Source organism: Notolabrus celidotus, chromosome 11, assembly GCF_009762535.1.
Source record: "Notolabrus celidotus isolate fNotCel1 chromosome 11, fNotCel1.pri, whole genome shotgun sequence".
NCBI lineage: Eukaryota > Metazoa > Chordata > Actinopteri > Labriformes > Labridae > Notolabrus > Notolabrus celidotus.
The window spans coordinates 21,479,872-21,504,759 of record NC_048282.1 but is presented as its reverse complement, the minus strand read 5'-3'; the positions used below and the strand labels follow the sequence as shown (position 1 = coordinate 21,504,759).

The following is a 24,888-nucleotide window of genomic DNA, read 5'->3' as shown; positions in this document are numbered from 1 at the left end:
AATAAGTAGTTTGATAGCTTTGGATACATTTGTATGTTTCACTTATTTTATTAGAATTTTCTTAGACAGATACATTATTATATATTTGTAAAGTTATGCACACAGAAAATAACAGCAACATTTCTCCACATTCAGATCAAAAACATCATTAAAATGTAGAGTGAATTTTTAGAAGTCACTTCTTTAAAATCACATTTAGAGGAATATTTGTGATCTTCTTCACATTTAATTTTGTTGTGAAAAATATATTTAGTTGAAATCATTGTTAAATCCAAATACTAAATATAAATATAAATGTTAAATATAAATATTAAATATAATATAAATGTTAAATGTTGCTGGTTGCTCCTCGATCCTAAATATTAAGCTGATGTGCAAATTCACAGTCGCCTAGCGGAAATACCAAAATAAAAGCTTCATAGAGAATACAGACTTAGCAATAGCATCTTAACTTGTCCGTACCATAGACTGGGTCAGTATTGTCTCTGAGCGTTGTGAAACCCCTTTGTGGCCTCCAAAACTGCCTATCCAACAGTTTTACTACAACCCGTAGGAGTCAGTACTGACCGACTATGATTAGGATATCTGTATCGCTTTATGAAGCTCTTATTTTGGTCTAACGGCACCCAATACAAATTCCCATTGCCGCCGAGCGGAAGTACCAAAATAAAAGCATCATAAAGCGATCTAGATATCCCAACCAGTCTGTGCTGGACCACAGACTGTATACAATATAAAGTCTATGTGCTGGATCATAGACTGTATATAATATAAAGTCCATGTGCTGGATCATGGACTGTATATAATATAAAGTCCATGAGCTGGATCATAGGCTGTATATAAAGTCCATGTGCTGGATCATGGACTGTATATAATATAAAGTCCATGAGCTGGATCATAGACTGTATATAAAGTCCATGTGCTGGATCATGGACTGTATATAATTCAAAGTCCATGAGCTGGATCATGGACTGTATATAATATAAAGTCCATGAGCTGGATCATAGACTGTATATAATATAAAGTCCATGTGCTGGTTTATAGACTGTATATAAAGTCTATGTGCTGGATAGGCAAAACAAGATGCTGGTTTGAACTTCAGTGGGAATGTACTAGTAGATGAACAGAATTTGAATCCATAAACAGTATTAACAGGGGCAATTTTTTAGAATTTGAAATACATTTCGCTGATGACATATAACTTGCTGTTCTTTAACTTTATGTTTATTGACTTTTTAAGCAAGTAACTACTCTAAAATTAATTAATTAATATCATTTTAATTTAAGGTTTTGAAATGTCCCTCAATAACTTGTATTGATTTTAAGAATCAATCATTCTAAACCAGCTTTGCCGTCCCTTTTGAACTCTAATTGGAGATTCTTACCATGCAAGAAGTTGCTAGGTTAAGGCAACCTTTGTAAATACCCATTCCTCTACCCAGTTAGATTTATTTTCAAAAAGAGAATAGTATGGCACTGCCATTAAATATTCCCTTGTTTTTATAAAACAGTTTGAGGTAGTACTCACACAGCAATAAATCAATGAATACAAATAATAATAATAAAATATCTTTTATTGCCTTCTTGCATTCTATAAGAACAAGAAAAAACTTTTAATCAGTGCAGGAACATAAAAGCTATATCAACGCTGCTGTACTGACACAAAAACAAAACCTTAACATTTTTGTACAAAAGAAATTCGACTTTTTCCAACAAGAAATACACACCAAGTGGTTTAATAAGAAAAACAAAAGTTTTAGGCATGTAGTCATAATCAATTAACAAAAATATACACAGCTACCTCAGTTGCAACAAGACAAACCAAAACATAATGAGCTAAAATCCTTTTAGCATTTTCATATCAAGCTTCAACATCTAGGCCTTCACATGGTTCGTTCTATGGGTCATGTTGAAATTTAGCCGGGGTTCTTTAAGAAATAACATTCATTGTGTGATGCACTAAGAAATGTGATAATACAACTTTAAAAAAAATATCTTATATTTTGTCTTTTTTGCCTTTCATTAGTTTAACTGCTATTTCTACACAAGAACCAGTTGCCACCTATTTTTTAGAATCGTTGCCTTCTTTTATTTCTTCTTTACTTCCTGTGTCTCCATCTATAGGTGTGCTTATCTCATCAGGATTTTTGTCTTGGTCATGCTTTTTCCCTTTAACCAACTCTCTTTCACCACTCAACTGCCTACTCCTACTCGACTCCCTCTCTGTTGGGTGAACTGCTTGTCTTTGTTTTGGGCTGCAGATATCAGGCTTATTGATCATATGGTTTGGGAAGCGGATGAGACCTGGTGGAGTGGGAAGTAAGGCCACTTTGTGTCTCTGGAGTTGTACTTCTTGCTGATTTTGTTGGGATTCTGAACCAGGGTTTTGAGCTGTACCAAAGGGCCTATTATACTTTGAAGAATGTGGATCAATTGGGGCTTGGAATCGAGGAACCTGATGAGGGTTATTGAAATGGGGTGATGCTGCCCTGGATGCCCTTGGACCATCTGTTTTTACATTAAACCTTCCTAACCCATGTCTTGTATCAGAGCTTTCAGGTTCTGGTCCCCTCATATCTGTTTTATCATAGCTTTGTCCTCTCATTCCTAGACCTCGCCTTCCCCTCCTAAAGTCATGTTCAAATCCCTGTCTTTCAAATCCTCGTCCCCCACAATCTGAAAATCCTCCATCTGCTCCTGGACCTTCAATGTTTAAATTTCTGTTTTCAGGCCCTGGGTGTATTAAATCTGGGTCTCCTGGGCCTCTTCTATTGGGACCTTCAGCCTCAAATCCTCTGTTTGGGCATGAATTAATCAAGCCTGGACCTCCTCTATGATCGTCAGATCCTTCCATGTTTAGTCCCCTGAAGTCCGGCTGCACACAGTCAATCCCCATGTCTGAACCCCTTCTCATATCTGGTTGTGGTACTCTTATGTCTGGACCTCTTCTATTGTAGCCTCGTCCTCTATTGCCCAGATGCCTTTCCTCTCTGAAACAAGGACTAGCATCCCTTCTGCTTGGTCCAGCCCCCCCTCTTATAGGCTCTTCCCATTCTTTTCCAGGTCTTCCCATTCCAGGCCCTGGACACACTGGGTCATCCTGGGTAGGGCCCGGACCCCTGTTATCAGGACCACTCCATTCATCTCCTGGTCTACTTAGAGAACATGAAAATGGCATATTTGGTCTTTCATGTGTTGGCATTTGCCCCCTTCTTCCAGGGCCTTTCCATTCCATACCAGGACCTTGCCTACTAAATCGTTTTGATCTCATGTTTTGACCTGTTCTATTACCATGGCCCTCTAAACCTGGGCCTTCTTGATTATTTTCTGATCCATCAAAGTCAGGCCTCCCCCTACGACCCAAGTCTGGACTACCTGATCTTCTCCAATCTGATCCTGAGCCCCTAACATCTTGGTCTCTTCTTTCACCATGTTCCCTAAAGCCTAATCCTCCTGATTCTGGTCTATGAGGTCCTAGGCCCTGAATTGCTTGCCCTGTACTGTGAAATCCTGGTCCTCTAAAATCTTGACCATGATTCTCATGTGGCCCTGGACCCTCCATAGTTCTATCAGGCCTACCTCCGCTGAAGTGCTGACCTCTCCTATCAGGTTCAGTGCCCTCTATATCCAAAGGTCTTCTTGCTGGTCCCGGTCCTATAAAATTAGGACTATCTGGGCCTAACCTGTATTGACCCAGGCCCTCTATGTTTGGACCTGAATGCTGAATCCCTGGTCCTCTAAAGTTTGGATCTTGTGGCCCCTCCATCCCTGAAGCAGGTCTTTCAGGTCTCGGTCCCCTGAAGTCTGGACCGTTCCAACCAGGCCCTGGGCCCTCTACATTTGGGTGTACACTCTCCCTGAACTGTGGCCCTCTCTGTCCTCTATTGTGAGGCCCTGGACATCCCATACCTGGACCAGTACTTTCAGGCCCCATTTCTATAAAGCCAGGCCCAGAACCCCCCATTAATGATCCTCTCCTTTCGGGCCCAGGACCTTGGAACGAGGGACTGCTTCTTTCATACCCAGGCTCTCTTACGTCTAGACCTCCTGGTACTCTCCTGTCAGGCACAGTTCCCTGGAAATCTGAATCTCGTGGACCTCTCATACCAGTCACTCGAGTGTCCATACTGTGGGCTGTGGGTACTCTTTCATGCACTGGACTACTAAAGTCTTGAAGTCCTGGACCAACAAAATCTGTGCCTCCAAATCCTCTTGTTGAATGCCTCATACTCTCCATAGCTGGATCTCTCCATTCAGGCCCTGGACCTCTGCAATCTGGATCTCTGGTTTCTCTCCTATTGCTCAGCAGGTTTTCCATAGCAGGACTTCTCCTTTCAGGTCCTTGTCTACCAAAATCTGGACCTCCAGGTCCTCTCCCATCAGGCAAATGAGCATGCATAACAGGGCCCCCTCTTTCAGGTTCTGATCCACTGAAATCTGGACCAGGTCCTCCCCCCTCAGACACATGATCCTGCAGAAAGGGACCTCTCCTTCTGGGTCCTGATTCTCTGAAATCTGGATCTCCAGGTCCTCCTCTGTCAGGACCAGGTCCTCTGAAATCTGTACAAGGCCGAGGACCTTCCATAGGGGGGCCTCTTCTTTGAGGACCTGTCCTTCTAAATTCTTGATCTCCAGGTCCTCCTCTGTTAGGCCCAGGATGCCCAATAGATATGTACTTTCTTTGAGACCCTGGTCTCCCAAAATCTGGACCTCCAGGCCCTCTTTGGTCATGCACAGGACCATCTATAGCAGGACCTCTCCTATGAGGACCTGACCCTCTCTGGTCAGGATCCCCAGGTCCTATATGGTCATGCTCAGAACCCTCCACAGGAGAACCTATCCATGGAGGACCTTGCACTCTGAAGTCTGGACCCCCATGCCCTCTCTGTTCATGCCCAGGACCCTCCATATGAGGACCTCTCTTTTGAGGACCTGGCCCTCTTAAATCTGGACCACCAGATCCTCTTTGGCCAGTCCCATGACCCTCCATAGGGGAACCTCTCCTTTGAGGACCTGGCCTCCTAATATCTGGACGTCCATGTCCTCTCCTGTCAGGCCCAGGACCATGCATAGTGGGATCTCTACCTTCTCTACCCTCTGGTCCTAGTCCTCTGAAATCTGGATCTCCAGGTCTTCCCCTTTCAGGCCCAGGACACTCCTGTCTTTCAGAACCTGGTCCCCTAAACTCTGGACCTCCAGGTCCTCTCCTTTCAGGGACAGGACCCTGCATAGCGGGATCTCTACCTTCTCTACCCTCTGGTCCTGGTCCTCTGAAATCTGGATCTCCAGGTCTTCCCCTTTCAGGCCCAGGACACTCCTGTCTTTCAGAACCTGGTCCCCTAAACTCTGGACCTCCAGGTCCTCTTGGGTCATGCATAGTACCTTCTATTGGGGGACCTCTCTTTTCCATCCTTGGTCCTCTAAAATCTGGACCTCTGGTTCCTCTACCAACAAGATCAGGATGTTCCCTAGATAAACTTGTCCTTTCAAGTATTGGTCCTCTAAAATCTTGACCTCCAGATTCTCTACTGCCAGTCCATTGCCGCCTGAAATCAGGGCCACCTAATACTCCCTTTTCAGTTATAGAACCCTCCACAGGGGAACCTCCTTTTTCAATCTCTTGTCCCTTGAAATCTTGGCCTCCAGGCCCCCACCTAGATGGCCTGGCACCCCCCATAATTTGATCTCTCCTTTCAGGCACTGGTTCACTGAAATCTGGGTGCCCAGGTCCTTGCCTGGATGTCCCAGTCTGACCTGTATTTTCATTGCCTGGTTCCCATACATCTTGGTGTCTTGGTCCCCTTCTGCAAACCATTTCTAGATTTCTCTTTTCAGGCAATGGTCCTCTGAAATTTGTCCCTCCCCTGTTAGGCCCAGGACCCTCCATTGATGGCGTTCTGCTATCAAGATCTATTCCCAAGAATTCCTGAGCCCCTGATCTCCTGGTAGGTCCTACATTGTCATTGGCTGCACGTCTACTTTCAGTCTCTGGTCTCCTGAAATCTGAACCCCTTTGTCCTCTCTTGTCATATTTGAAGTCCTCCATGTCTGGATTCCTGTCAGGCCCTTGTTCTCTACTATTTAGGTCGACAGCACTTCTTTTGTCAGGCACCTGGGTCTCCAAGTTTGGACCTCTCCATTCAGGTTGAATCCTCCTTTCATCATGCATAAGTTGCCCTCCTCTGGCTTGATCTGATCCTCTCCTATCTGGTCCCCTCCATTCATTTCTCCTTTCTGATCCTGGATCATTCCCATCCCGATCCCTTACACGTGGACCCTGGTTTTGTCTTATTTGGCCCCTCGTATCAGTTCCTGGACCTCTCCAATCTGGATTTGTAATGTTTGTCATAGGACCCCTGTTTTCTTGATTAATTTGCAAATTTCTTGCCTCTGGCCAATGATCATGTATATTTCTTCTGTGCATGTCTGCTTCACTTCTATTTGGTCCTGTTTCTCCAATGTCTCTGCTTGAACTCTTTGCATGTGACTCACTAGTATCATCCCTTGTACCTGACCAACCCTTATTACCCATAGTTTGACCAGACCCCATATGTCTTTTTTCTTCCACATCTGGCCTTCTGAATTTGTGCATCGTGTCTAATTCTCTTGGGTCAGGACCATGCTTACTTATTTCAGACTTTACATATGACTGTGGCTGATTGAATTGTTCTCTAGATCCTTTACTGTCTTGCTCAATGCAGGACATGTTAGAGCTTCCACTTTCATAATTTATATTTGGCCCTGGTCCCCCCAGGGGTACACCATGACCTCTTTGTAGGCTCTGCGTTTCATCTGTCATTGCTGCAGATAGTCCATCTTTTCTTAGAACTGTACAATCTGCACCTGTAGACACATTCAAATCCAAGCTGGTTTTGCAACGCCCGCCCACTCTGCTCAAGTCTGCATCACTTCCATGTGAATGAAAATCCCTTTTCTGAAGGACTCTTTCATCTACAACTGGACTGTCATGTCTTGATTGCATATGATCTCTTACTGAGCCTCTTCTATTAGGACCATCCTCACCTTGTACAAGGCCCCTCATCTGCTGTTGGGTATCAACATTTCTGGTAACTGTCTCCATGCCATGCATCACAGCTCTTGGATTACTCACATTTGTCCCTGGAAAGCTAATGGCAAGGGGTTTCATGTGTTGCCCGGGACCCCACATGTTGGGACCTACAACTTTTGTGCCCTGACCTCTCATATCCGGCCCTGGGGATCTCTCATCTGTTTTTCCAATGTACATCAGGGGTTCCTTAGGCACAAGCCCTTTCACATCTGGTCCTGGGCTGCTTACTTCAAATACTGGACATACTGTCAAAGGGTCTATGACAAGTCTTGGGCTCTGAATATCTGAACATATAGCTTGATCTGAATTTCCTTCAACCTGACCCTGTATCATTGGATGATTTAAACTCAAGCTGTCCCCTTTTATCTGCTTGTCCGTCTCTTCATCTCTAGAAGCTGGAAGATTCTGAGCTGTCCAATCCAGATTGATATCTTTTGATAATGGAGTAGGTCCCAGTACATCAGACAATGTTGTTTGACCACTAATAGACAGACAATTATTTTCAGATTTGACAAGTGGCACTGGGACACTATTATAGGCCAGGGGATCTCTGCTTTCCTCAACAGAGTCACTTTGCTCTGAGCTGCTAGGCTTCATAAATTGTGGCTCTGGATCAGGGCTCTCAGGAGAATCTCGAGTGGGTGGATCAATTACTCTCAATGGAACTGTATTTTCAATTTTGTCGTGAAGCAGGGTTTCTTGTCGAGGTTTATCTGCCTCTGTAGATGAACTACTACATTTGATGTCATGGTCAACAACTGAATAATTTGGAGTTACCTGAGATTTTGAGGGTTCTGAAATCTCAAGCTTCACATTGCAAAGGATTTTATGTTCTTTATGAGGGTTCCCATCTAGATCACATTTTAACTCGTCAGGGTCTTTCTTTATTGTAAGAGTATCAGGGTCTTTCTTAATAGTAAGCAGCAAACACGATGATGTGCTACTCTCTGCAAGTTGTCCAACAACAGAGTCTGAAAAGTCTGGGTCAGTACCACTTAAATGCTTTGGCTTCTCAAGGACATGAGGGGAATGTCCTATGTGCTGTTTTGCTGAAGGGGACACAGAATCCTTTTTTCTCTGAGAGGATGAGGATCTCCTATGCTCACGAGAATGTCGAGATGAAGTTCGCTCTCTACGATGGCGACCCTGGCGTTCTGAGTGGTCTCTAGATCTGTGCCCGGACCTCTCCCTCTCACTTCTTCTGTGTCTATCCCTTTCTCTGTGCCTGTGAGTATTAGAGGGAGAGCGCCTCTGCGACTTTCTTAAGGGACTTCTATGTTTGTCTCTCTCACGATGACTCCGCCTCTTAGGTGACAGCCTCCGCTTTCTGCTGTGGTACGAATTCATTGTACTGCCCTTGTGACTTGTACTATGCCCTGTTTTAGACAAAGATGAGTCATGACTCCCTCCTCGAAATACATCCTCTTGAATTTCATCAAAAAGTGATTCATCCTCAGGATCATAAGCTACATCAGAATCTTCAATTTCTCCAGCAGAGGAACACTTGTCCCTCTCTTTGACATTTTCTTGTGTTTCATCTTGTTCTGTAACAGTATTTGTATCTGTTTCAAAATTAGGGATGGTGGTTGTGCCCTCTACAGCTTGTGAATCCACACTTGAGGCATTCACAGTCTCTATAAGGTTGCTAGTCTTGTTTGTTGATTCTGAAGGCCTTGACTCTGTTTGCATCATGCCACTCTGCAATGATGGCAGCTGGCTGAGAGGCAAAGACTTTGATTGGGGGGACATAAGGGAATCAGCAACAGAAAAGTGAGCCATGAACATTCCTACAGCTTCTCTTTGTTGGCGTAGTGCTTCTTCCTGCTCCTTCAACTGACGTTTTTGCTCTTCAATCTGTTTGTTAAGCTCCTCGAGCATCCTCTGTTGTTCAGTTAATGTTGCAGCTGAGACAACCACAGTGCCTGTAGGTAGGTGCTCCGTGACTCCAGTGGGGATAGGGTTTTGTGCTGGAGTGGAGGTAGGAGCTGGCACTTCAGGAGGAGTGGAGGTTGGTACATCTGACGTTTGAGTAGGAAGAGGGGGAGTTGAAACAGGAGGCTTTGTTACAATGTCACTTTGAAAATCTGCAAAGATAGTCTCATCCTCTGGATCATAAGCCACATCATCATCTGCAAAGCCTGATACTGTTGGCTCCTCTCCCTTGTTTTTTTCTATGTTCTGTGTTGTAAGCACTCCATATCCCATTGCTGGTTCATACTCTTCCTCTGGATCATATGGTCTGTCAAAGTCATTTTCCTCCTCTTCTATTTCTTTGACTTTAGATTTCTGCCCATACTGTTGGACTATTGGGTCCACCATTGATCTAGACCCCTTAGAAAACACTGGAACCTTTTTACTACTAACTGTTGTTGTAGAACCTCCACCATGAGAGTCTAGGGGGTTGGTTTTCTTATTGCAGAACAAAGACTTTAAGATAGTCTGCAGAGGTGTTTTATCACTGGATGCTGTTGAAGGATCCTTGTCAGAGGGGACTGTAGAGGAATGAGAGGCAGTAACAGAGGCTGATGTCAAAACAGGAGGCTTTGCTGTAATGGCTGTCAAAAGAGATGGTACGGTGACTGAGCCTGAAGAGGAGGATCCTGATGGGGAGCCAGGGCAAGATGGTGAACTTGGAGGGGTGGTGCTTGCAGGAGTCTCTGGATCATAGGGCTGGAATATCTCCAATTTGTCAGAGCCGTAGAGGATTGGAGGTTTTGGGATCCACATAGGGTCCTTGGACATGTGAACTTTGGGGCGCTTCTCCTCAATTTCCTGAGAAAAGCCTCCTGCACGCTTTACCCTCTGAACAATTGCCAGACCAAGCAGGAGATTGGGACGATTTTTTTCAAGTCCTGTGAAATAAAGAAAATGTATAAATGTTAATTGTTGAAATATGTCCTAACTTATTACTGGCACTTTGCAACCTGTTTGTCTATTTCCACTAAGAATTCTGGGCAGAACAGTTCCCTGACCTCCTCCCTCAATATGAACTCTAAAGTTAAAAGATGGTTCATTTAGAGAGATATTGCTGTATGATTATCAGCCACTCCTTAATGTTGGTGGTTGTTATACAGGTGCTCTCCCAAGCAAAACAAAAAAATGGAAACATTTATGTTAAAGCTAGGGTTGGTAGCCATGGAAAACTAGCATGAATTTGAATGTAGCATTTCTCAGGACTCAGTCTAACCCCTCCCCCCTTCCCCTTGGAGCTCCTCCAAAACGATGCCCCCGCTCACAAACACGAGTGCCGCTTATTCGCGACCATATGATGGTGACTGATTCAAAACCGGTCCTCAGCTCATTGTTTGTGTTTTGCACTACATCAGCTCATCTCTCACTCAGCGGTAAGAAAACACCAAAACATTATCATAGTTAAAGTTAAAAACACAAACCAACATGAAATGTACGCGCGGGAGGCGAGCAGAATGGTAGGATGGGATTTGATTGGTTTCATAATTTGGCTCCTGATGGCAGGGATTGGTTGGTGTTTTACCAGGTTTACTCTGGCTGTAGCTAGTGCCTTTTTTTCACTCTTTTTTTAAGAACACATTATGTATTGATTGCCATCAGGACATAAAGATCATTTTAACCAATATAACAAAAACTTTATCTAAATCTGACTACCAACCCCAGCTTTAAGACTTTTAAGAGTAATTAAAGCATTATCAAACCTGGTCCTTCAAAAGGCTGTAGTATGGATGGAATTGATTCCTTTGCACTGAGTGGAACAAGGTATACATCTTTGATGGAACGACTGACATTAGCAACCACACCAAAGCGTCTTCTGCTGCTGAAATATGAGAAGAGAGACACATATGCCACTTCTTCCTCCTCTGTTGCAGGGTGAAACCGGATCACACATAACTCCTAATTAGCAAAAAGAAAAAAGAAGATGAAAAACATTGCTTTATTGTTTATAGAATGGCATAAGACATGTAAAGAAAAATTATGACAAACTTCTTGCCTTTGTAACAGAGGTCTTGAGTTTGGCAACATAGTCCCACACAGTTTCAGGCATGATTCGTCCTCCAATTTGAATGGTATCTGGAAGATCCTACACACAAGAAAAAAAAAACTCATTTTGTCTGCCCAACAAATAATGATAATAATTTTGATACAGCTCTGTGAAAAGAATTTGGTTCAATGCAATACCGCTTTGAGATTTTCGGCAGGTCCTGAAACCAGATATGCCTTGGTGACAAACTTTGCCACAGTGAGCATGTTTAGGAATCCTTTCCAAACAATGTCTCCCTTTGCCAGAAACTGAGCAGTCTCACTATCAGCTGGAGATTCAGATATTGTGGTCCTATGATTCAAATCACAAGAGTAAAATAAGTGAAATATGAACATAAAGCTAATTTTGATTAAATGTATACTAAAAAGGACAATGACATTGAAAGACTTTATTCAATGTACTTCATAATCACACAGATCTTTACATACCTCGGAAGTGTGCCATAGAGTCTGGGATCTGCAGAGGAAGTTGGTTTCATCAAGATTGATTTGGGTAATGTCTTCTTTGGGGGTATTAAAGAGACAGGGGCTGAGGGCACTGTAGAATTACTCTCTTTAAAAGGAGCAGAAGGAGTTGGATGGGTTTGGGTTGTGTTACTGGGACCAGAGTTGCTACTAGACAAAGCACTAAACCTGCCTGCCGCTGTGCGGGGATCCCGCCTTGTGATTGTTACTGTGGAGACAGCTGGAATCACAACTGGTGTATATGCTCTCTTTGGTAAAGTAGTTTTAGGAGTTTCTCGAGTTGGGGATGCAGGAGAGTCCATGACAGGGGAAGCTGGAGACTCCAAAATTGGGGAAGCTGGAGAATCCATTATGGGGGAAGCTGGGGATTCCACAATGGTCAATGCTGGAATGTCAATGATAAGGCGTGAAGAAGGATCTATTAGGGATGATGTTGGAGAATCAATTTCAGGTGAGTCAGGTGGAGCCATCAACGGGGAGTCATCTCCTGCAGACTTTCTCCAAGGGTGTTCATATTTGTCTCTTGTTTCAGAAACCTTGGGTTTTTTCTTAGCAGGTTCCTCTTCTTCCCCAGCTATTAATTGACCTTCAAGAAAGTATAAGAATGTACTTGTACCACTACAATAAATAACTTTACATCTAATGCATTTAAAAATGTATTAAAGTTTACAATAATGATAAAATTATTTCTAAAAATGAAAATTTTCAGGATATAACATTTGTAAAACATTTATAACATACCAGTACATATCTTGCATTTCAAGTCGAAGAGATGGGCTTTGTGCTCTGATGTTGTGTCCTTAAGCATACAGGTGAGAATATCTGGTACAGCCCTGCTTGGGTTTGCCTGGCTTGTTCTGGCCTTAATAGGAGGGGCAGGTAGACTTTTCTTCTGTTCCTGGGTGGCAATGCATACACACACAGACAATAAGACTTTGTCCATAAAGATATTTTGACATCTGTGGCATCTTACAGGAGATGTTTATATAAACAAAGAGAGACAATTTAAAGACCATACATGTTCAAGAATGTGAGAGCAAATCAAGTGTACACACCGTGCTTTTGATTGGTCCAACAAAATTCAAACTGGGCAAATCCACCTTCACTGCCTCAGGCTTCTGAAGGCCACTTGCTGATTTAGCAGCATCCTTCACCTGGAATCACAGAGGCAGTGGTTGAATCACTTATGACCCACACACTGCTCAACCCTCCTGAGTCCTAATAACAACTTTATGCATAATATCTAAATTTGTCCTGGTTGTTATGATTTTTAAAATCAGACTTTACCTCTGTTGTTGCTTTTGGACTTGGCTCGTATGGTTTGACAGCCTGCATATCCTTTTGGCTCATCCTAACTAGTCGGAAGGGACTGATCTCACTGTGTACAACATGGTACAACAAGCCCTAAAAACACACAGGAGTGGACTGTGAAATTGCTGATAGTACATACGACTAAAAGTTGCTGCTTAAAATCACAATACAAATGTCTGCAAAAATAAGAGAAATATTCACACGTATGCAAGAACAAAGATCATAAAACAGATATGTGATGCATCAACTTTGAACAAACCTTGTTTTTTGGGTCTTTAATGTTGAACATTATTGTTCTGTACTTGTTCATGTACTTGCTGTCTGTGTTGCGGAACATGTCAAACATCTCCATCTCAATGCTTGCCACAAGCTTTGTAACATCACTCTCAGTCATCTCCAAATCTTCACAATCAGACACCCTGGAGAAATGAAAAGAAAGTCAATAAATCATCAGTGCAATGCTGCTCTAACAGATTGAGATTACATTTTTAAACCTGATTCATATTCCAAAATTGTAAATGCCAATATAAGATCACTGGAGTCCTCAATGTAGGAAAAGAAATGAATTCATTTCAAGTACACCTTTGAGATTAATAACAGATTTTTCACGTGTGGATTAATCTACTTTAAGGGGTTAATCAACTTTATAATCATGCTACCGGAATGTAGACAAACAATTAGTATGCAATCTGGATAGGGGCCACTATAATGATAAAAATAGGTAGTGAAATAAATGAGTTTATGTTTAATGCTCTGTTCACAGATAATGTAGGGGACTGTGTATCCGCATGCTTGTCATATAATTCCCAACTTGTTGATATACATGCTTTGAGGTAGGGATGCACCGATCCAATCCTGGTATCGGATATCGGCTAGATCGGACTCAAAAAACTAGATCTGATATCGGTGGCAAAGGGCTGATATATAGTGCTGATCCATATGGCAGATATATTCATCTTAGTTCTGTGTTTACAACAGCTCCTACGTCATCAGCGCTGGCCGGTCTGTGCATTTTTGCCCGGTGGAGCATGATAACTACAGGGGTTCTGAAGTTTAGGTGCATGTCACGCTTCTTTAGCTAACAACTCCACTGGAAACTTGCAACATGTGCAGCGATAATGTTTCGACGGATGGCAGTTGTGCTGAAAAATACAACGGAAGCCCAAAGGAGGAAGTTTACGTCAGCTGTAGCCTACTGCAAAGAAGCAAGAAACCTTCTATAAATGGATTCAAAGTGTGAAAAACCAGACAGGTTATTGGATTTAATTGTTCCGGATCCTTGAAATTAAGGGATTCCAGCCTCTTGTTAAGCACTTGGAACCCAGGTACAGTTCACCATCAAGTCAGAAAAGCCTAAAGTTACCAAAACATGATTCTATCCTCACATTAAGGAATAGAGATTGTTAAATCAATACCTGGATTGGATCGGCTAGTGTTGGTATCGGCAGATACGAAAGCCCAGGTATCGATATCGGTATCGGGACCTAAAAAGTGGGTTCGGTGCATCCCAACTTTGAGGTATTGGCATTTACTTTGTTGTTACTTCTTCCTTTACCTGAACTCCTCATGGAGCTCGTTATTTTTCTTTTTTTTTTTTACAAGTTGTGATTACTCAAATGAGTAAAGTATTACATGTATGTATAAGACATGACATTTTTTTGCATTATCAAATTCATATGATCCTGTAAAACACTGCTCACCTTTTAAACAGGATGCTGGTGAGGGAGCGCTGGATGCTCTGTCTGATCTGGGTGTTGGGCTGAGAAGGTCTGGAGGAAGGAGCACTAGGTGCAGGTGGCACGGGCAGATTCCTGGTTTCAGTCAGCAGCGAGGGGGCTGATGATGGCTTTTGGCCTGAGGCTGAAGCTGGCACTTTGCTAGATGGAGACTTAGGTCCAGACTGCTTCTTTGGTATGACATATGTTGTCTTTCTGACCATAAGAGCCCCTGTTTCATGATGCCTGGGACCTGAGGCTGATGAGGATTGAGTGGCTGTAGAGGGTTCTGGTTTTGCCGAGTTAGGTGGTGTGCAGGGAACTGATTCTGCAGTTTTCTGCCCTGACACTCCATCGTTGATTGGATTTTTTGATTGTTCTTGAGATTGGCTCTGTGTTGGGTCTGGCACAGTGGCAGGCTCAGAAGAGGGAGCCGCTTCCATAGGAGTATCCTCTTGAGGGCTTTTTGAAGGAGTTTCAGCCTCACTGTTAGCCTCCAACTGTTTACTGTCCTCTTTAGCTGTGAGAAAAAGAAAGCAGGATATTTTGTGACTATGAAGAAACGTACCCATCTGTTAGCTGTGACATAACCTATAATCTAAAAAAAACCAGTGGCAAATAACCACTTAAGTCTTCAGCATTGCTTGTTGTTGAAATCCAAAAATCGTACATATATGTGTTTCCTTTCCACTCCTAATAGGAGAGTTTTCTTCAAATAGTGTGTTTTTTGCGATGTGTGGAATAATCCTCAGTTAAGAAGAAAAACAAAATGGAGATATGTTTGTTGCAAAAATGTCTATGCATAGTTACCATAATTGAAATTACCATACAGGGTTAGTAATTCTTATAAACTCACTCAGATTTTTAAAATTGCTCGACTTATATAAATATTTACATAAACAGTTTACATAAGTATTGATGTGTGGACTAATGCACCTTTTTTCATAGTACCCCACTTCTTCACAGCATTTACACATTTGTACACACTTTTGTGTAAACTTTTCAAATTTCATATTTTGTCTGCTTTGTGACAAATAACAGCAATGCTACAATTTGATAGTATTTAAAATGAATACTGCTGTGCCTTCCTATTCTTAAAACTGGTGCATGTCAATAAATTAGACTACCTAAAAGGTAAAATTTCAGATATTCTTAAATTTGTGACACATAAAGTGAAATATTTCAATGCTTTAGTTTTTGCATTATTTTGACGTATAGATCTTGAACATCTAGATCCAGCATCTGAAATTATTAGACTATCCCCTAATTTAATCAAAAAAAGATTCAAAACACATATATCCAACTTCTGAGAAGTGTGTTCATTTATACATAGGGTTGCAAAGGGGTGGAAATTTTCTGGTAAATTTCCATGGGAAGTTCAACTGGGGAATTTTAGAAATATTCCAAATTGGAAACTTTCCATGGGAATTTATGGTAATTAACTGGGAATTGAGGGTAATTTAATGGAAATGTATCATATACAACCATAAATATTTGTTTTGTTATAAGCAGACATCCATCCAAAATAGAAATCATCTGTGCATGTGATGGAGGAATGCACAGTGCATGTAGGGGGTGTGGTCTCAATAGCCCTGCAGTAAGCAGTGTGCTATGTGCTGTGATTGAGGAATAGCATAGATACTCAACTGCACTTGCATGAAATCTGTTTTTTTTGGTCAGGATTATGCTAAAATATTTTCCCCAACTATATTTAAGTTCCCTATGAAGAGCCAACTTTCAATTTTGTAAATTCCTGGTTTATTTCAATAAATTCCCATAAATTCCTGTTTATTCCCATGGAAAGTTTCCAACTTTGGACCACTGAGCAACAATCCAGATCTTTTTCTGCTTAGCCCACGTTGTCTCTGGTTCAGGAGTGGCTTGATATTAGGACTGCGACAGTTGTAGTTCCTTTCCTGAAGAAGTATGTGCTGACACCACCATCAGTAGATTCCCTGTGAAGCTCTCTCAAGGTCTCAACTGTCTTTGACAATTCTCTGAAGGCTACGGTCATCCCAGTTGCTTGTGCACCTTTTCTTTTTCAGTCTATCCATCAAAACACCCAAATACAACACTCTGCGAACAGCCAGACTTTTCAGCACTGACTTTCAGTAGCTTGCCCTCCTTGTGGAGGGTGTCAATAATCGTTTTCGGGACAACTGTAAAGTCAGCAGTCTTCCTTGTGCTTATGGTTGTGTTCTTAACTAGAACGAGAGATACACAGTATGTATACTGTTTGAGTAGTGATTTACTCAAACAGGAAGTAAAATATTCTAATATTTTAAAAAAAATTGAGCTGTAGGCCATAATTATGAAAATGAAAATAGAAAAGTGCTTAAAATATTTTAGTTAACATACAGAGAGTCTAGAACTTTAACTTTATCAAACAACTGATGGACAATATTTAACCTTTTCATTATGTTTTTAATTTATTGAGATGCACATGAATATCTGACTGACTGTTTTTTTCTCATTTTTATTGTTTTATGGCATTCATAATAATCAAAACGTGTACAGTATTGTACTATCATTTATAAAGGTTAAATAACTGGACTTCCTGAATGTAAAAAGAGCCATAAACGTTGTACTTTGAGGACTTCACATTTTATTAATCCATAATCTACACCACATTTAATTTAATCTGCTTCATATTATTAACTATAAAAAATATTTTTTGGTGTTATATGTTTTTTGTTCTTTTAAGTAAGCTCCAGTTAATCATTGATATAGTTTTCTGCATACTTAATCGCTCTTGGTATAGTTTTTCTTTTACCAATACATGTTTTTGTTTTTTTTTGGTGTACTGTGCATGTAGAGGTCTTGCAAATTATTACTACATTACTCATAAAGACATAGTCTCCCAAATGCTCAAGTAAGAGTAGTAAGTAAGGTTGTGTTTTAATTCTACATGTTACGTCTGAGATGAAGGTGTCATAAGTCTAACCTTGTATATTTTATACTTCATTTTAATTTATATAAATTGTCACCAAACAGTCGTTCTTAATGATGAAGAATAAACCATTTTGTAGATGCAGTTTGATTAATGCATGCCTGACTTTACACTGAACATTTTTTAAATAATCAAATCTCATTTATAACAAAGCTTTGAGAGGAAGTGAAAAAACTGTAGTAACACCTTATCTACTTATTGAACAATGTCAGAGCGTAACGAATGGTTCAGATGTGTGATTAGAACGACAGGTAATAATAATCTACTTTTGTGAACTCCAGTTTTCAAACACCACTGAAGTTAATATTTTTCTCTGCAAGGATTAAACAACATTAATTTGCCCAATAATATCTTTTGACACTTTTGCATGTATACTTGGCATTTTAATACTTTTCTTCAGAGCCATTTCAAAGCGCATGAATCAGTTATGTTTAATCCACTCTGACTGAGGCAGCAAAAATGTGTTACATTATTCATGATAACTAAAATACTGTCAGTGTATACTTCACTTACTACTAACTCCATCCACACAAGCATCCATATGTGCAGTTTCTGCCCTACATTGGCATGTGGCCAGTGTTACTTTCATTACACTGCTGTTACACTGGACCTCTGCATTGGATCCACCAGCATTACTGGAACATAGCTAAGCGTATTTACAAAATTTGAAGTTGAGTTATTTATTGCTTATGAAAAAAACTGTAATTCATCTTGGTCAGAGGCTTCTTAAAATAATGCCTCAGGAAGATGCCTTGTGGGTTCTCTATATAGTAAATAAAACATTATAAAATGCTCTAAAAGCTGTCCTTCCAGTGGACAAAACAAGAAGAAGTGCCCTCTGGATGTCCTTCCAATGAATTAAACATAATAAGATACCCTATTGGTAACTTAGCATTGCCATATATAGGCGTTTTTTCGACCAGAGGAAGTTTATCCTGGAAGTACGTGCGTTTCGACCGGTGGACTCAAGGTCTAAATTCAGTTCAGGGGTAGATAATCTCCCCTCTAACAAGCTCCTGCGAGGGGGGTAGTACTTTTCAAAGGTCCCGGGACTTTTGGGGGGCAGGGCCTGCAATGCAGAACGTGTCTGATTGGCAGATTAACCACAGTGTTTTTATTCCGCTCGTCGTCCACAATAACATCACACACACCTGTGATTCACTTGATTTCTCTCTCTTTCATTTGTTTTTATTGACAGCTTCTTCTCTCAGCCCACCGCGAATGCGTCCTCCCTGTGTTACGGTTTTAAAAGTGACCCTGTAAACTGGAGACCTTCAGCTGAACATGTCTGTTTGTGGAGTTTACACAGCTGTTGAAACACAGAGGGAGTTCCTGGGAATGCAAACCAGTTTAGTTTTTTATTAAGATTTCAAAATATCCTCATCAGATATTTAATGGTCGTCTAAAGATGTTTATGAGGGATGCATTCGGCTGAAGGTCGGCAGTTAACAGGGTCGCGGTTTAAACCAAAACACTGGCGGATCTCTGCCACGGCTTTTTAAGTTAAAAAGGATTCTGAAGCCGTGTTGAAACATCTTTGCTACTTGCGCTTATCTCCTCTCACGTGTTGATTCAGTGAATCCAGGGTAAAGAAGTTCTGCGGGCTAAAAGACCCTGGAACTCTTGATCGAAATGCACATCGTGTTTAGTTGTCAAGCAAGACGACCATCCTTTCTTTCAGCACAAGTACCTCATGTTTATCTCAAATATGGTTACAAAATGCCAAGAGGAAACAGAAAAGTGAAGGGATTACAAAACGGTCTTCAAAAAGTTGCTCAAGGGAGAGATCTTCATTCTTCTCAACTGTCTGTGCACTGGTGCCCCATGGCATACAGCCGGTGCCCATTTCATTCCTTTCACCCCTGCCCCTCTGACAGCCTGAGTACGCCACTGTGCATGGATGTGACTGGAGATTCCAAAGTGACACCATTGGTTTGAAAAAAACATATTTTCATGTAGGTGCTTAGCTCAGTAACCAAAAAGGAATATAAACACTTAGTTGGGTTAAAGTACTGTAAGAGCAAATCTCCACACAGATAACAAAAATGTTACTTAAACAGGTTTTGAAACTGGAAGAAAATGTATGAAACTGCTTTTGTGAGCAGACAGGTAGACAAATGAAAAGCTAATTAAATGAAATAATCAAGAAGAAGAAAAGCAGGAAGGAAGGAATATGAAAGTCAGTCACTTTCTGCATCAACGAGGCAAAGGATAAGAAGCTTTATTTGTGTTATGTTGTGCTTGTGTGTGTGCGTATGCGTATGTTTGTGTGTGTGTGCAAGGGAGAGAGAGAGACAGCAAATAAGGAGTAAATAAGAGATGAAAAAGTGGGCCATTATTGTTAAAATTATGAAGCAATCCTTCAGATCGTCATTAAAATGTCAAGAAACATCTCAGCTGCAACCTTAATGTTGTTCAAAATTGTATTACAGTAAACAATGGCAGATAAAGAAACATGTAGTAATGTATCAAACTTATAAATCAAACTCAATCCTCAATTTTTAATCCTGAAACGCTGTCAGCCAACTTCTTGTCCATGTCATCTATGATTATTTTTCGTTTCCCCTTTCCCCTCCGTGGGTGATTTCCAGTCGTTTTCTCTAACCCTATTTCGCTCTCTCTGCATTCACAATTCTGACATCACCATGTCTCTCTATCATTTGTTTTAGAGCCACTTGCTCCTCGGATGTTTTCCTTTAACTATTTCAGTGATTTTGTCATTCAGACCAACTACTGTGCAACCCACAGCGCCCCATCAGCACCATTTTCAGTTTCCATCAACCACACGCTGGCTTTACTGGAGCGTCTCCAGGGCTTCCTGCTAGGACTCTTATTTGTGTTTACGAGTAATAAGGAAGCTTCATATCAGGAAATCACCAAAACACAAACCTCTTTGTGCTATCCTTGAGATACACAATTATTAATCAATTAATGATGGATTAAGATAAATGATGGTAGATAAAGAAGTACAATTTGGAATCACTTTCATGTGCTTCAACATTGGAGATTCATCAGTTATTGTACTTTGATATATTAGTTTGTTAAATTAATATTGCAGATATTTTCATCATGGGACATTTAGCAGTTTTCTTTTTTCTTGCTGTTACTTCATATTTGGAGTATGACTTCTTTCATCTTCTTGTCTTTAAACATTTATCCGATTACTTGTAAAAATTCTTCTACAACAGTGATGTAACAACTTTAACTTGAGTAGAGAAAGCAGTCTTTCTTTCAACGCTGCTATAGTTACTAAAAAAATGTCTACAAAAAAATGAACCCAATACCATCTTTTTTTCTTCTTCTTACTATTAATAAAACCTTTACCCTGAAACTCCTACTGAATCAAACAAGGGCCTGCTCTTACAAAAATAAGGACTAAAATGTTTCATAAATGAAGCAGCTGCATTTGTTTTCTCGAGTTTACTTCTATAGGTAATTTTTCTATGGGACTTTCTGTCATAGTTTTGACTTTGCATTTGGATGCAGCACAAGTCTTTCCTTGCTTTACGCACTTTAAAATGTATTTTTGATTTGTTAATGAAACCCGGTTTGTACGGGTTAAAACTCGGAGTCCTAGACTAGAGTACCACAACACTGCATATCATTATATTATGATATTAAAAATACAGCTATCTGTAAAATATATTCATCATCACTTGAACCTTGGAAAAGATAATGCTGTAGAAATCTCAACTAACAGTCAGAAAAGCGTATCTGAAGTGATCCAATCAATACCCTGTAAAGTTAATGAGAGGAAGTTTGACGTTTGAGCACAATAGTCTTTTTCGCTAGCTGTAAAATTCAGGGAGTCTGTCACTATGGTTGCACTTTGTAAGAATGGCCAGTAGAGGGTGCTGGTGTATTACAAATAAATGTTGAGATATAGACTCGATTTGACCCTTACAAAGCTGGGAACCTCAAGCTTTGAAGGCATTTGGTAGTAAAAACGGTCTCAGTTAAAAATAAAACAGGTGAATATATAATGAAAGAAGAATAAGACAGTTGTTACCCAGAAAAATCCTTCTTAATTTGTATTACACTATGATTTACCCTTATATATCTTACTGCAACCTTGTTTGGGCTCACAATTTACTCCCAGCAAGCTTTCAGTATTTATTTCAGTTTAACTCTCAGATCCATCTTTACCAACTGAAGTCTGCAAACAAACTCCATCCATCTTTCTTTAGAACGACCTTTTCTCAGTTTTCCATCAGATACAGAGGCCCTCACTTTTGGAACAGTTTACTCGCTCATATAACAAGTAACACAAATTTAAACTCATTCAAGAAACAAACCATACACTCTCTATTAGGTGAGTTAAGCAATACAACATAATACTAATTTTAATGCATATCTACAAACACATACTCTCTCTACTTTCCTAACTTATAAATAAATATTCTGTTTGTTTTTCTCTTTCTCTTCTTTTCTTTTCATCATTGTTTTAAATATTAATATAATATATATATATATATTATATATAATATATTTTTTTGTTTTTATTTGTCATATGTAGATATTCTGTTCTACATTGATGCTTTGTCTTTGTATTGATTGTTTTCTTTAGCTGGGCCACTCGACAAGCCTGTTAGGGTTTCTTTGGCTCCTCCTGCACATTACATGTTTAAGTTTTATTATTGAATTTACCTGTTATATCTTGGCTCGTGTTATTGAACAGCAATGTTTTGTTTTGTTCTTTTATATGTTCTATACATTTTTTTAAGTGAAATATTTTAGCTAAAACCTGACACTATAAGTAGTACCTCTTTTAAAAAGTGCCTGTTTTTCCCACATACTGAACTCTTAATCAGCCCATTTCATAAAACAGGCAATAACTGCTCCAAATGTGATCCACCGAGTGTCATGTTCTCAGGCGGTCTGTAAAAAAATTAGATTTAACAGAAATCACAAGCCTTACTCATGACAGCAACACTACGTCTTCAGGTCACACTGCGCTCAAGCCGAACCAAACACTCAAACTTTACACTCTTGAAAGGAAATGAAATAATACTAAGATATACAGAATTTGATCAACAATAGTTTCAATAAAGCTGCAACAATACCAAATTAAATGTAAACTGACTATTGATTCCTCTTGGTATTTTAAAGTTAAATTCAAATGTTTTCTTTCTTTAATGTGTATTTCTAGGTTAACTTGCTCCTCATTTGTTGAAGTAAACTGATATATAAGAACTGTGGTACTAAACAGGATCTTTTCACATTGACCCTCACAATGCTTCACTCCAAACCATTACATCATTACAGTAGACAACATATTTTGGATAGAAAGTGTTCCCACATTAGTTTGAGAGGTCCAGGGCCTCATCCATACATATGTGGATGTTTGGAAAACGTAGCTTTTCTCTCCTGGTTTTCATGTGGGCAGACAAACCTAAGTTTTGGGAAACACTGGTGTACTTGTGTTTGGCAATTGTTACTTATATGTGCTGCACAAGTGTCAAGATGGTTTGATTACATCTGCTCAGTACTGCTGTACAAGTAGCATGTTTAGAAGGACACCTCACAGTTCTTTATCATACTGCAGCACGGGGGAATTGATAACTCGTGCTCGTTTCCAATTTGCCAGTCGATACACAGTTTAAAGAATGCTGTTTGCAGTTAGTGCGAGCTCAATACATGTGCACACAATGTTCTTCTTTGGTGTTTGATATGACAGACTGATAACAGTCTCACCCCCTACTGGCCTGTCATGCTTATGCAAGTATTTTCAACCATTTCTGCATTGTTTTGTGGACAGAGAAATATTCAGACATTTTTTTTCTGTTTTTTTTAAACAGAAAAAAATCTGTTATTTAGAGATATCCATGTATGTGTGGATGTAGGCTTAAGTTCTCAGTAGAGCTTTCTTAGGCTTGTTCAAATGAGTTTGCCTGATACAATTATGCTTCTGTTTTATTCATTGATCCAGTACAAGGTTCAAGTTCCCAGCTAATAGAGAGAGAGAGAAATGATGAGAATTAAACTTGGAGAGGTATGCGATATTTGATTGAGGTTAAGGAATGAGATCGAACTCCGAATAAACTTGAAATAAACTCCCGTCCCCCCTCACAATCCCCCAATCAAGATGGAACCAACCATGAGTGGCAACATCCCTTGTTAAGGTCCAGGAGGACCATTGTTGCTTTTCTGATAAAGGTGTAATTAGCTCACCAAAATGACCCCCACTCCCAAAACACACACACAAAGAATAACTTACAGAACAACAATATAAGTTGATCACCAGTAACTCCCTGTGTCAGAGATCCAGTGTGTGTTTCTGGAGCTCGGTCATCTCAGTCATGTTTGCTCTCCGAAGTTTTTCATTTCAAAAGCTGTTTCAAAGCAATGTCTGACTGCAGTTAGACAGATGTTATAAATGTGTGTAAAGACTAGAGTTCAGGGGACCAAAAGGTATTGTAAACACTGAAAAATGTGAGCGATGTTTAGTCACAGAACTTCATGAATGCTGTGTTTTTGACAGGACTGTCATAAATGGCATGAGGCCAGTTGTGGATGTTTCGCATTTCATGACAGTCTGAAGGTTGGGGACTAACTTAATGAATTGTTATGTGGCTGCTAAAAAACCAAGTAAAGGAAAATCAAAAGATTCAGTTCGTGCCGGTTGTATGGATGGTCAGGTTGTAGTGTATCGATTGTGCACAGATCTCTCTTCAAGAGGAGATCTTGATGTCATTGAGGATACCTGTTGCAAAGAGTAAAAAAAAGAAACCGACTATTTGTTGAATTTGTTGAAGTAGCCCCTTGAAAACTGATGCTTTGTCGACTCTGAGGAAAATTTCAATACAAGAAATGAGTGTTGGAAAGCAAGTAACTGATGTAAACCAAAGTAAATCCCATTTAGCATGAGCCCCCACCAGAATCCATGAATAATGTCACTCATGGCACTGATCTTCTTCATCCAAAGCCAAATAACTAAATTCAGAGTTACTGCTTCTTTCTATTGTTGGCTGGATTATTTTAACTTGTGTTAAAGTAAGTTGCAGAAGTCCCTGAAAATAGAGTAAAACTTGAGCTCAAACTCTACATTGAATTTGACACGCAGTTGTCAATGACCATTGACCTGATCATCTGGGGTCTCATTTATAAACGTTGCTTATGCACAAAACGGGGCCTGAAACTGGCATACGCCAGTTTTCATGCCAAGTTTGTGATTTATAAATAAAAAAAACGTGACTGTAAAATGTGAAGCACCATTACTTGCATCTTGACTTTGCCACCAAGATTCACTTGGTGTATCCAGACGGATCAAGTTCGACTGATGTCATGAATCTGGTTCCTCTCCTGACCTCACCCCAGGTGTGAACCTGCGAGATGCTTGCAACACAACAGCTTGAGTCCCTCTC

General features: G+C 40.3%; 1 protein-coding gene across 1 annotated transcript in view; it reads right to left on the bottom strand.

The window, feature by feature from the left end:
* Window positions 1–1,556: 1,556 nt before the first annotated feature.
* The window catches only part of LOC117821267, a 33,438-nt gene continuing 10,106 nt past the window's right edge, over window positions 1,557–24,888 (bottom strand). The window contains exons 7-16 of the mRNA XM_034695418.1: window positions 14,560–15,094; window positions 13,119–13,278; window positions 12,836–12,952; window positions 12,604–12,702; window positions 12,290–12,446; window positions 11,513–12,134; window positions 11,222–11,375; window positions 11,034–11,123; window positions 10,741–10,936; window positions 1,557–9,921 (exon numbers count right to left, since the gene is read on the bottom strand). Coding sequence (XP_034551309.1) covers window positions 2,063–9,921; window positions 10,741–10,936; window positions 11,034–11,123; window positions 11,222–11,375; window positions 11,513–12,134; window positions 12,290–12,446; window positions 12,604–12,702; window positions 12,836–12,952; window positions 13,119–13,278; window positions 14,560–15,094 — 9,989 coding nt within the window. The 3' untranslated portion in view covers window positions 1,557–2,062. The remainder of the gene's footprint in view (window positions 9,922–10,740; window positions 10,937–11,033; window positions 11,124–11,221; window positions 11,376–11,512; window positions 12,135–12,289; window positions 12,447–12,603; window positions 12,703–12,835; window positions 12,953–13,118; window positions 13,279–14,559; window positions 15,095–24,888) is intronic.